Source organism: Sciurus vulgaris (genome assembly GCF_902686455.1).
Source record: "Sciurus vulgaris genome assembly, chromosome: 11".
NCBI lineage: Eukaryota > Metazoa > Chordata > Mammalia > Rodentia > Sciuridae > Sciurus > Sciurus vulgaris.
The window spans coordinates 66,627,630-66,639,023 of NC_136472.1; the positions used below are offsets into that span (position 1 = coordinate 66,627,630).

General features: G+C 36.3%; 2 protein-coding genes across 2 annotated transcripts; both read left to right on the plus strand.

Annotated features, from left to right (window-relative positions):
• The first annotated feature begins 3,016 nt into the window (after positions 1 to 3,016).
• On the plus strand, positions 3,017 to 4,364 carry LOC306640443 (olfactory receptor 52B2-like). The gene has a single exon (XM_079104723.1). It carries the CDS (start codon positions 3,273 to 3,275, stop codon positions 4,245 to 4,247), a length of 975 nt encoding a protein of 324 aa, XP_078960849.1. The 5' UTR covers positions 3,017 to 3,272; the 3' UTR covers positions 4,248 to 4,364.
• Positions 4,365 to 9,938: 5,574 nt separating this feature from the next.
• LOC306640531 (olfactory receptor 52B2-like) lies at positions 9,939 to 11,155 on the plus strand. Its single transcript, XM_079104828.1, has one exon. It carries the CDS (start codon positions 10,073 to 10,075, stop codon positions 10,970 to 10,972), a length of 900 nt encoding a protein of 299 aa, XP_078960954.1. The 5' UTR covers positions 9,939 to 10,072; the 3' UTR covers positions 10,973 to 11,155.
• Positions 11,156 to 11,394: the final 239 nt, after the last annotated feature.

Genomic DNA, 11,394 nt, shown 5'->3' on the forward strand with positions numbered 1-11,394 from the left:
AGGTGGGTGGGCAGCCATTTTGTCCATTAGGTACATGGCCTCAGTGTGTAAAGCCTATGCATTGTAAATAACTTGAGTGGTGAAAAATTCTTGAGATCTGAAACACATGTGCAAGGAAATGGCAAAGTGAAATTAATACTTGTATAAACAGATGACTAGGTAATGAAAATAGGCAAAAAAGCAACTCAACTTCTTTATATTTACTACCAGTTATATCTGATGTGATCTGTAGGTATGATTTAATATATTGTTATTGTTAATAGAGAATATTAATAAAGAGTCTTCCAAATCAGGGTTGCATGAGGACTTAAAAAGCCTTTATATAACTCCTTAAAGAGAATATGAGTATTACCCAAAAATAGAGCTGGATAGTCTTCACAGGGAGAAAAGAAGACTCTGGGAAGAAAAAAGGGACAGCAAAGTCTAGTCAGGGGCTGCAGGAATTGGCTCCATTTTTCCTCAGCTTAGACTGAATCTACTCGTTAGTTTGCACTCTACTTGGTTGTAGAGCTGAAGCTATTCCTGTCCCTCCATGATGTTCCTTGGACTTCTGTAAATGAGAGAGATAATTTCTCTTTTCTACTCCTGAGACAGATGGGTGTTTTTTAGAGCACTTAAAGGAAGTCCATTAGGAAATTATGAGCCAAGCTAAGTCCATCACTGGAGGACTTGCCTAGTGCTCCTTACAATGGTCTTGGGTCTGAGTTCAAGACACCAGGTCCATCTGAGAGATCTGGTACTGGGCTCCTTTTCTCTCTTTGGGTACTTTTTCTATTCCTTTTCTTCCTTTTTCCTCCTGGGAAGGGAGTTTTCTTTGATCATATTTGAGTGAAGAATAGGACTTTAATGTGGCTAAATAGTTATTGAGGTGTTTTGCCTACTGGAAAAAATGCAATAAGATGATGGCCAGTTTAATAATAATAACAAACAATAACCTTAAATGGATTTGACTTATTTAATCCTCACAATTACCTCATGAAATTTATTATTGTCCACATTTTATAAATGAAAAAAGAAAGGAGGCATGGCGAAATAAAGTGACCCGCCCTTTCTAACTAGTCAAGAATGAACAGGGAAATGAACTGGACAAGACTGACTCCAGAACTTAATGTTCTCACCTACCATACTGTGTTCTTTTCCATTCACTATGACTCTTGGCCTTTTCTCTACCATTCTGACTCTTTTTTTCTCTGTTGGAATTTCTCTTAGAGCTTTGGGAAGTACTTTCTGTGAGCCTGTGGGTGTGCTTATTGTGCCTGTGTGTTTCCTTTTTTCTCATCCCTGACTTCTTCCTAGACCTTTTGGGGTGTAGGTAGAGAAGCAGCATGGCTGAGATGGAGCCCCCAGAAGCCACTGAATGAAATGAACTTTCTCTCCATAGGTAGTAAGCTTCTTTTCAGAACTTCATTAATGGTATCCAAGACTCACTGCCTCTCTCACATGCTGCTTTGTGTATATAGTGCCTCTCACTACTGGGGTGATTGTGACGTCATTAGAATTGTAAGCAGAGGCCAGGAATTGTTTTTATGAGGACTATATCAGGTAGTTTACTATTTTATTGAGAAAAGATATGTTAATAACTAGTGGGGTGGGAGCAATACTGGGAAAGCAAATGTCCAATTATTTCCTTCTAAGGAAACTGAACTTGTTTTCAGGTGGGATCTGTTTATATAAATTTGAAACTAACACTTTAAAATAGAGACAGAGTAATGTTACAAGTGATCCTTCTCTGTGCATATCTCAGGAAAGCTCAGCCTATCTTCTGAGTAAAAGTTAAACAAATATTTAAAATATACTGGAGTGGGGGATGTCAAATTATTAACTTGATATGGGAGTCTTTACTTGTTGTAATCTGGCCCTGCTCCTTTCCTTGTATCCACCTAAGGTACCATTATTCCCTCCTCACAGCAAGTTATGTTCTGGTACATATGAATAGAGGCTGGAGGATGGACTTAGAGACTGAGGATTTCATTCCTTTATATGACTTCTTCCCTGGGGCTCTCTGAACACTTTTATGAGAGGAAACAGGTAGTATTATTTATTTATTTATTTATTTTTTATAATGTATTTTTTTTATTGTAAACAAATGGGATACATGTTGTTTCTCTGTTTGTACATGGCGTTTGGAGGTAGTATTTATTGATACCTTGCTACACCTGATTCTTTCAAGACTCTCTCTATGCTCTCTTTCTTCATGTTTCCTTCTAGATTTCTAATAACTAATCCTTTCTGTAGTCCTAATAACTTGAAAAGTAGTTAGCTTCTGAAAGAAACAATTATTACATGGTTGGAAAGCTAAGACAAGAAGGGCTCTATGATTAACACTTTTTAGTAGCAGGGAAACCTGATTCTTTCTGAGGGTTAGGGAAGAAATTGGATGGGAAGGAGGACTGTGTTAGTGGAACCAATGGAAGACTGGGGAGCTGAATGTATTGATTCACTTTACTCAGAATTGTTTCCCTAGGGAGCTTTGGGTCGTCTATGGGAAAGAGTCACAAATAGAACTGTCTGGGAAGGATAATGAGAAATTCAGGAGGGGTATCATGAAAATTGGCCCTCTTGGTTTTACTAGCTGCTCTACTGCTAGCTGCCTTTAGGGAAGATGTGAATCTCAGTCAGAACAGATAAATATATCCCTTAGATTTCTCCTGGATTTTCACTTGGCACTCCATTTCCATACATAGGGAACCACAGTACAAATGTTCTATGAGTTGTTCAAGGTAATAGCCAGATAAACTCAATATGATTAAATATAATCAAGTTAAAATTTAGTTTAGCTAATAGGTCCTTCAGGAAGGAGATCAATTGTTATAAACATTTTATAAAGTGGTATGTCTTGAGATATTTTAGCATTAAAATTTGGATAAATACATAGAAATGGAGGGAAATTCAGATAAACACAGAAAGAGTAAAATTTTGGGGAAAGGGACAAGTATAAAATGGGTAGGGGTCAACTAATAAAGTGGAAAGGGTAAAATGAATTATAGAAAACAAAAAGATAGAATGGAGCCAAAATCATGGGGCATGGTGATAGAAGGAAAGTGCAACCTTTATTGTTTCTTGAAACATTTTGTCCCAGAAGCTCTATAAGGAAATGAAGTACCAAGGGTTAGAAGTCATTTCTACACCAGTGAGTATTCTCTAGGAGAACTTTCTAAAGGGTACAGCAGCTGAGAAAACCATGCTGTCTTATAATCTCTGCACATACTCAGGGATGCTTTCTGTTTCTGTCATTTTCAGCAGATGCATAAGCTGCTATAGGAAGAACTGTAATGTTTATCATGACCTCCACCAACTTTACTATCTTCCATCCTGGAGTTTTTGTCTTACTTGGCATCCCTGGGTTGGAGGTTTATCACATTTGGTTGTCAATACCCCTTTGCCTCATGTATATCACTGCAGTCCTGGGGAACAGCATGCTGATAGCGGTCATCATCACAGAACGAAATCTTCACGAGCCCATGTATTTCTTCCTGTCTATGTTGGGCATCACAGATATCCTGCTATCTACTACTACTGTGCCCAAGGCCCTAGCCATCTTTTGGCACCATGCTCATGACATTACATTTGATGCCTGTGTCACCCAAGTCTTCTTTGTCCACACGATGTTTGTGGAGTCGGCCATCCTGTTAGCCATGGCCTTCGACCGCTTTGTGGCCATCTGTGCCCCTCTGAGATATACAACAGTGCTAACATGGCCTGTTGTAGGAAGGATTGCTGTGGCCATTGTCACTCGAAGCTTCTGCATCATCTTCCCAGTGATCTTCTTGCTGAAGCGACTACCCTTCTGTCAAACCAATATCATCCCTCATTCCTACTGTGAGCATATTGGAGTGGCCCGCTTAGCCTGTGCTGACATCACTGTTAACATCTGGTATGGCTTCTCAGTGCCCATTGTCATGGTCATCTTGGATGTTATTCTCATTTCTGTGTCTTACTCACTGATCCTTCGAGCAGTGTTTCGTTTGCCCTCCCAGGATGCTCGGCACAAGGCCCTCAGCACTTGTGGGTCTCACCTCTGTGTCATCCTCATGTTTTATGTCCCATCATTCTTTACCTTATTGACCCACCGCTTTGGCCATAACATTCCACGACATGTCCATATCCTGCTGGCCAACCTTTATGTAGTGGTGCCACCAATGCTCAACCCTATTGTCTACGGTGTGAAGACTAAGCAGATTAGGGAGAGTGTAATTCACTGGTTCTTTGACATCAAGACTTGGTTCTGTGCCTCCTCTTTAGGCTGATGGTTCCCCATGAATCTTCATGCCCAGCTTCTTCTAGGAAACTAGGTATGAAATGTAGAGATTTCCTGGACTTAGACTGCTTTCTCTTCCCACTTCTTTATCCTTCTACTTAATCTTTCTCCTCCCCTCACTTTCCTTTTTTTCTCATATAACTCTTCCTCTTTGCCTCCTTTCCCTGATTTTTGTTTTTACCTGCTTCATACCTTCCTCCCTACAACCCAGAAATGATAATTAAGTATATATGCCTCTAATATGAACATTTGATGTCTTCAATAGACTAGGTATACTCTAGAAGCAGAGGGAACTGAACATTCATTACATGAAGTTGTGTTTTAAACAAATGAATAAAAATAATTTTGTATTTAACATCTGAAGAGGTTCCAGTTTTTTAAAATTCCAAAATGTGCATTGATTCTTCCTACAGAAGGAGGTAGATTTCCACCCACTTATACAATGGCAGGTGTTTTTAAAAGCAGCCAGGCAGATCCTTCAGCCATCTGGAAAATTCCATCTCATTCTTCAAGTTTTAGTTAAGAATTACCTTCCCTGAGAAGTCTTTTCTAATTTCTCCAGGAAAGCTAAGTTTCCTAGCTTTGCATGTCTAGTGCATCTTCTACAAATCTCTAAATGTGTACAATGAATTGTAATAGTTTGTTCATTTATTTGTATCCTTACTTGACTGTAAACTTGAAATTGAAAGCATGTATATTGTTCTAATCTGTACCCTTAATACATTAAAATACCTGCACGATAATAATGTTTGAAAAATGAATGAGAGTAGTACAATGACCTCCCTGAACTCAGACATGAATCTCTGTGATGCATTGAAATGATCAGCTGAATTAATCTACAAAACCTGTGATTAGTAAACCAGGTCTCCTCAAAGCAGTTTAGCAAGTCAGTTCTTGATCTGCAGTACTTACTTTTCACACTATTGCTATAACATAGAGACCAGGGAATAGACAAAGCAAGAGGAAGAAGGGTGCTCTTAATTTTCTCTTTTACTTGGCTTTTGACCAGTCACAGCATTAGGAATTATAGCACAGAGTTCTTGACCAGGTTAGCAAAACTGGAATACTCTCTTGGGGTTCACTGTCTTGACCCTCATTCTTTTAGACTTTCCTATAATGGGTCATGCATATTCATTCCTTAAGTCACCACCCCTACTAATGAGTCATAAATCTCTTTATCTCTAGTATAGAACTCTTTTTTTGAATTTTAGACACATAAATTCACATATTAACTGGTTATCTCCTTCAGCACACAGAACTCCCACTGAAGCCAACTTTTCTTCCTGTGTTCCTTTTATTATGAACTAGATTATGATGAACTCATCAACTTGCCTGACTGGGACCCTATAGTCTTTCTCAACCTGTTCTTCTCAGGCCTGCTGCTCAATAAGTTATTGGTTGTCACTGCTTTTGACGGTAACACTAAATAGTTCTGTGGGTGGTATTTAGAGTCATCAAGATTCAAGTCTGTTCCCATTGTGTTTTGGCTGTGTAAACTTGTGAAATTTATGTAAAAACTTTCATGTCCAGAATGGATACCTTACAAGGTGCCTTAATTGTGTTGTTGAGAATATTAAATGAAATAAACTGTATATAAATATCTATTAACATAATCCTTAGCTTATAGTACATAGGAAATTTTTTGTTAATGCTAGGTTATTGATACTGTTAACAGTATCAATCTTCTTTTTAACACTGCCTCTACCAGTTATTTATGGCCTCTATCATATTTTACTTCAGATATTACATTAATTTCTTAATTGGTTTCAATGTTTTTAATCTTTTATAATTTAACCTAAATTATAAAGTGACTCTAAATTAAGCATTGTCAAAAGTAGAACATGTCAAGTTTCTTTCTGTCAAATATTTTGGAGGATTCTTCATTACTTATAGAATGTTTTCTGCAGAATATTGTATAGAAGTAGTTATCAGATGTGAAAGATGTTTTATGAAAAAGTTCCATGGTCAAATAAGTATAGGAAATGCTGACATTCTGTAGGTCATTCACATGGCTGCTCAAGAGAAGTTTGTTTCTGTCACTGTAGATATCTGTTTCCATTTTCATTTCATAAGTTTTTGCTGATAGCATAACAATTTATATCTCTAATACAACCTAAGTTCCAGTAGCTAGAGTTTAAAAATTACAATATTACTGAAAAAAAAATATAATTAACAATCTGATTCTGACTCACTCTTCTATCTCTATTTTAAAACACACCACTGTGTAGTAATACATTAATATATAATCTAATAATGTTAATGATAATCATAATTCTAATAACAGCTAATGTTTATTAAGAGGTCAGGCCATACTGGGAGCCATGTTAAGAACTCTGCTGCATTATCTCATCTAATTCTCATATGATCTCTCAATATAGTTATTATCTCTGGTTAAGATGCAGGGGTACCAGAGGCTGAGAGGATAAATAATCAAAACTACACATCTAGCAAATGATAGAGTACTGATGTCAGTTCTTTTTTGAAGTCTATACCAGTCCTCAGTAATAGCATTTATGGTCCCAATCAAATATTAATTATTCTGTTTATAAAGAACAGAACTTAAATCCTATAAATATATATATCATACTCATCATTATGTTTCCAGTATTTAGCATAGGTTAAATATGAATGCTTATGGATTGAAATATTGGTGAGGTTATTGACCTCTGGATCCTTCATTGTTAAATATTATCTAATTTTATGACTGAAAACCACTTGCAAATATGCACATCCTCCTCCCAACCCCACTTAGCTTCTTCTGATCTACTATTTCTTCTATTTCTCTGTGGAGAAAATAGAGAAATATTTCTCTATTTACCCTGAGGTCTTGTAGACTACAGGCTATAATCATCTACATATTAACTAGCAGCAACTCAAATGCACTGTGTCCATATGTTATTCAGAGATACGGAGTCATTAGCAGATGTAATATGTACAGAGTACTTCAGGAAGGACGTAATTAGATGTCCTGCCTTCTCTGGTTCCTGAGTCAGTGATCTTTGGAGACTGTTTCTGCTGGGGTCTGCTCTAATTAAAACAAATATTCTCTACAGAACAGTGTGGAAGAAGTTGTCTCCCCACCCAAGGGATTCTTAGGACAGTGTACAAATACTATCCCATTTCCCTTTGGAGTATGTGTGTAGATTCATTCACACACTGAAGAAGAACTTTCTCTTCAACCAGGCTAAATTCCTGAGCAGGGGGTGAATGTTTAGTTCCTTGTATTTTTAAGTTTTACTGGAAGAGACCCAATAAACTTGATTTAGATGAGATCTTCTCATGTCCTCTGGATAGTGTATTGTAGTGCAAGTACACATTTTTGACATCTTGAACTGCTGCAGACATTTCTGCTATGAATGGTTGGGACTTCAGTTAATGATTTTCCAGAACACTAAAGCAGTTTAAAATATTGGAATATTAAAAAGTAGGCAGATTCAAACTCATAATTTCAGTTTAAATGGAAATATTTTATTTACACAAAATTAGAACCCAATTTTACTATCTTTAATAGATCAAATGAATAAATAATATTTTAAATAAAGTTACAGAAAAAACTTAGCTATTAAAAATTCATAAAAGCATATATATAGGAGCTCCATATTTTTACCTCCAGCTCCAAATATGGTCCAATATCATGCTGTCATATTCTTTGTTTAAAATTTTGATATTTAGTTCATCATGGATTTTTCATATTAACCTTCATTTAAAACATTTTATTAAAATTTTATTTATCTTGAGTGTTTTTGTTCTCACTTAAATTTTGCACCTAAGGTAAGTACTTCACTTATCTCACCTTAATTCTGGTCCTAGGAAAGTCAACACCTGGAGGGTTAGTTACAAAGAAATGATGCTCTAATGATGTCTTGAATCTTTTAGTAACTTGAGATGTTACTTGAAAATGTCTCTTGATACTAGAAACATTTTCTTTTCAGTTATAGAAGCAAAGACCTTCCTTTTTGTGCTAAAACCAAAGTGTATTCTATTTTCTGTTACTACAATGTAAAGTATCCTGCTACACAGACAGAAAAGGGAATTAACTTATACATTGTAATCTTTAATTTCTTTTTAAACTTCATACCATAGTTGATAGTTCTTTTTTATATAATGGAAGGAAAACATTCTAGTATAATACACATACCATAACTTATTTGTAGATATATGTTGTCACACTATAATTTCAGTAGCTATTTGCCTGAAGGGAAATTACTGAATTCAAAGATTTGTACAATTGAATATTTAAAAGCTTATTGTCAAATTACTTTCCTAAATATATTTGCCAGCAGTGCTGGGGGTTAATTGTTTTCCTCTCATAGTTTGATCAGAACTATGGTATTTTAACGATTCTGTTTTTTATTGCTTTAAATTTTGTAAGATTGAATATCTATTCATATATGTATTGACCATCTGTTTTTCTTGTAGTGTGACTTACCTATTTTTAGTCCTTGCACACTTTCCAATTTTTCCTTATTTATTTACATTAACTTTCAGTATTAAGGATTTTAAACTTTTATCTACTATTCGTTTTGTATAGTGTTTCTTCTAGAATTGTTACTTAACCTTAACTACATTTTTACATAATTTCATCAATCAATTGCTATTTATTTCTCTTACTTAGAAGATCTTACCAACTTCCCAAATATTTTTCCATGTTTTCTCTTAAAACTTTCATTTTCATTTTAATATTTTATGGTTTTATATTTTAAATGTACATATTTAATTTATCTGGAATTTCTATTTGTTCAGATGAGGTGGCAAATAATTTTTATTCTTTTATTAAAAAAAATCCAATATCCCAATGACATTAATTGAATAAGTCTCCACCCCACTAAACTGAGGTGCTACCTTATCACATTTTAAGTTCCAAATATATTTATATTCATTTCTATAATCTTTTAAAAATGTACCAATTAAAAAAAATGTACCAATTCATTCAATAGCAACAGCTAGTATTAATTTACTGTTTCTATGCCAGTGCACTATAGTAGGCAGTTTGTAGAAAGTGTCTGATTTAGCTGGGCACTGTGGTATACACCTGAAATCTCAGTGACTTGGGAGGCTAAGGCAGGAGGATTGTGAGTTCAAAGCTAGCCTCAGAAACTTAGTAAGGCCCTAAGCAACTCAGTGAGATGCTGTCTTTAAACAAAATATAAAAAAGGGCTGGGATGTGACTTAGTAGTTAAGCACTCCTGGGTTCAATCCCTTGTTCCCCGCTCCCCCCCCCCCAAAAAAAAAAGCACAAAAAAACCAAAGTATCTGATTTAATTCTTCCAAGATAAATATAAATAATTCAGTATCACAGATCAGATTAAATTTCTGAGATGCAAAAATCTTGCCTTTTGTCAGTTGTAAAAGTCATAAGCCTAGGATTTGAGCCCAAAGAAAACTTCCTTGATGATAAATATTTAAGTATGGTAAGAGAAATCATAATAAGTTTTTTTGGGAGCTTACCATCCAGATTGCAACACAGCTGATGAATGTAAAGGGTTGAGGAGAAGCTTGGAGATAGGGAACCCAGATTGTTTTAGGATGCTGCTGCAATAGAGCATGTTAATGATTAAAGGCTGAGTATGTAAGTGAGAACATAGACATTGGTGTGGGTTCTAAGCATGGCTGATGTGTGACCCAAAACCTGTGTTTATATTTATGTTTGCAATGATAATGTAGGGAGTGAAATCATAACATTATGTACTCTAAGTTGAGACATTAGTAAGTGATTCCATGATCTAATGTTCAACTTTCAATAGAACTCATAATTGGCTCTGTCTGCTGACTCTTAATTTCTTTAGTCTTTGTAGACAGACTTCAAAAATAGCCATGATTGCTGCTAATCACACTGTCTTCCAGCCCACTGTGTTCATCCTCCTTGGCATTCTGGGACTGGAGCAATACCACACCTGGCTGTCAGTCCCCTTCTGTCTCATGTACATTGCTGCAATCTTTGGAAATGGAGCCCTCATTCTTGTTGTCCTGAGTGAATGGACCCTCCACGAACCCATGTATGTCTTCCTATCTATGCTGGCTGGCACTGACCTCCTGCTGTCCACCACCACTGTGCCCAAGTCCCTGGCTATCTTTTGGTTCCATACTGGGGAGATAGCCTTTGATGCCTGTCTTACTCAGCTGTTTTTCATCTATGTTGCCTTTGTGGCTGAATCAGGAATCCTACTGGCTATGGCATTTGATCGCTGTGTGGCCATTTGTACTCCTTTGAGATATACAGCCATCTTAACTCCTATGGCAATTGGAAAAATGATGCTGGTCATCTGGGGACCGAGCATCGGGACCATTTTTCCTATAATATTCCTACTGAAGAGGATGCCCTACTGTCGGACTAATATTATTCCTCACTCATACTGTGAACACATGGGAATAGCCCAATTTGCCTGTGCTGACTTCACTGTTAATATTTGGTATGGTTTTTCAGTGCCAATGGCATCAGTTTTGGTAGATGTTTTGCTCATTGGTGTTTTCTGTACTTTGATCCTCCAAGCTTTGTTTAAACTTCCTTCCTACGATGCCCGGCACAAGGCTTACAGTACCTGTGGTTCTCACTTTGGAGTTATTCTCCTCTTCCTTATCCCATCATTTTTCAGTTTCCTTACCCACCGCTTTGGCAAGAATATCCCCCACCATGTTCACATTCTTCTGGCAAATCTCTATGTGCTAGTTCCTCCTATGCTTAACCCCATAATCTATGGAGCGAAGACCAAGTAAATCTCGGACTGTATGGCTCACATGTTATCTATTGTGGGGAAATGAGTAGCTCATTGTTCCTTCAAGGTTTTCTTTCATCAGTAGGAGTAAAGACAACTTTCCAACAAGTACCCAAGTTTAGATACAGTAACATTTTGTAGAAGAAAGCAAATAGTCTTTGGAATAAAATATATCTGTATTCAAATCCTGCTCGTTTACTTTCCGATTTTCAATAATGGGGGATTGGCATATTTTGGCAATTTAGTCCTGATCTGTAAAATTGAACTATGCATGCCTACACTCTAAGATTTTTGTGTGGATTACGTTAAATATGTAAACTACTTGAAACATTGCCAAGCATTACATGAAATCTCAGTGTTAGCTATAACTCTGACTTGAAGTTTGTTACCTTGAGAAAGATGTCTTAGATTTGACATTCATGT

Coding starts and splice junctions, on each gene's coding strand:
- LOC306640443 (XM_079104723.1), top strand. CDS start 3,273: ATGTTTATCATGACCTCCACCAACTTTACTATCTTCCATCCTGGAGTT.
- LOC306640531 (XM_079104828.1), top strand. CDS start 10,073: ATGATTGCTGCTAATCACACTGTCTTCCAGCCCACTGTGTTCATCCTC.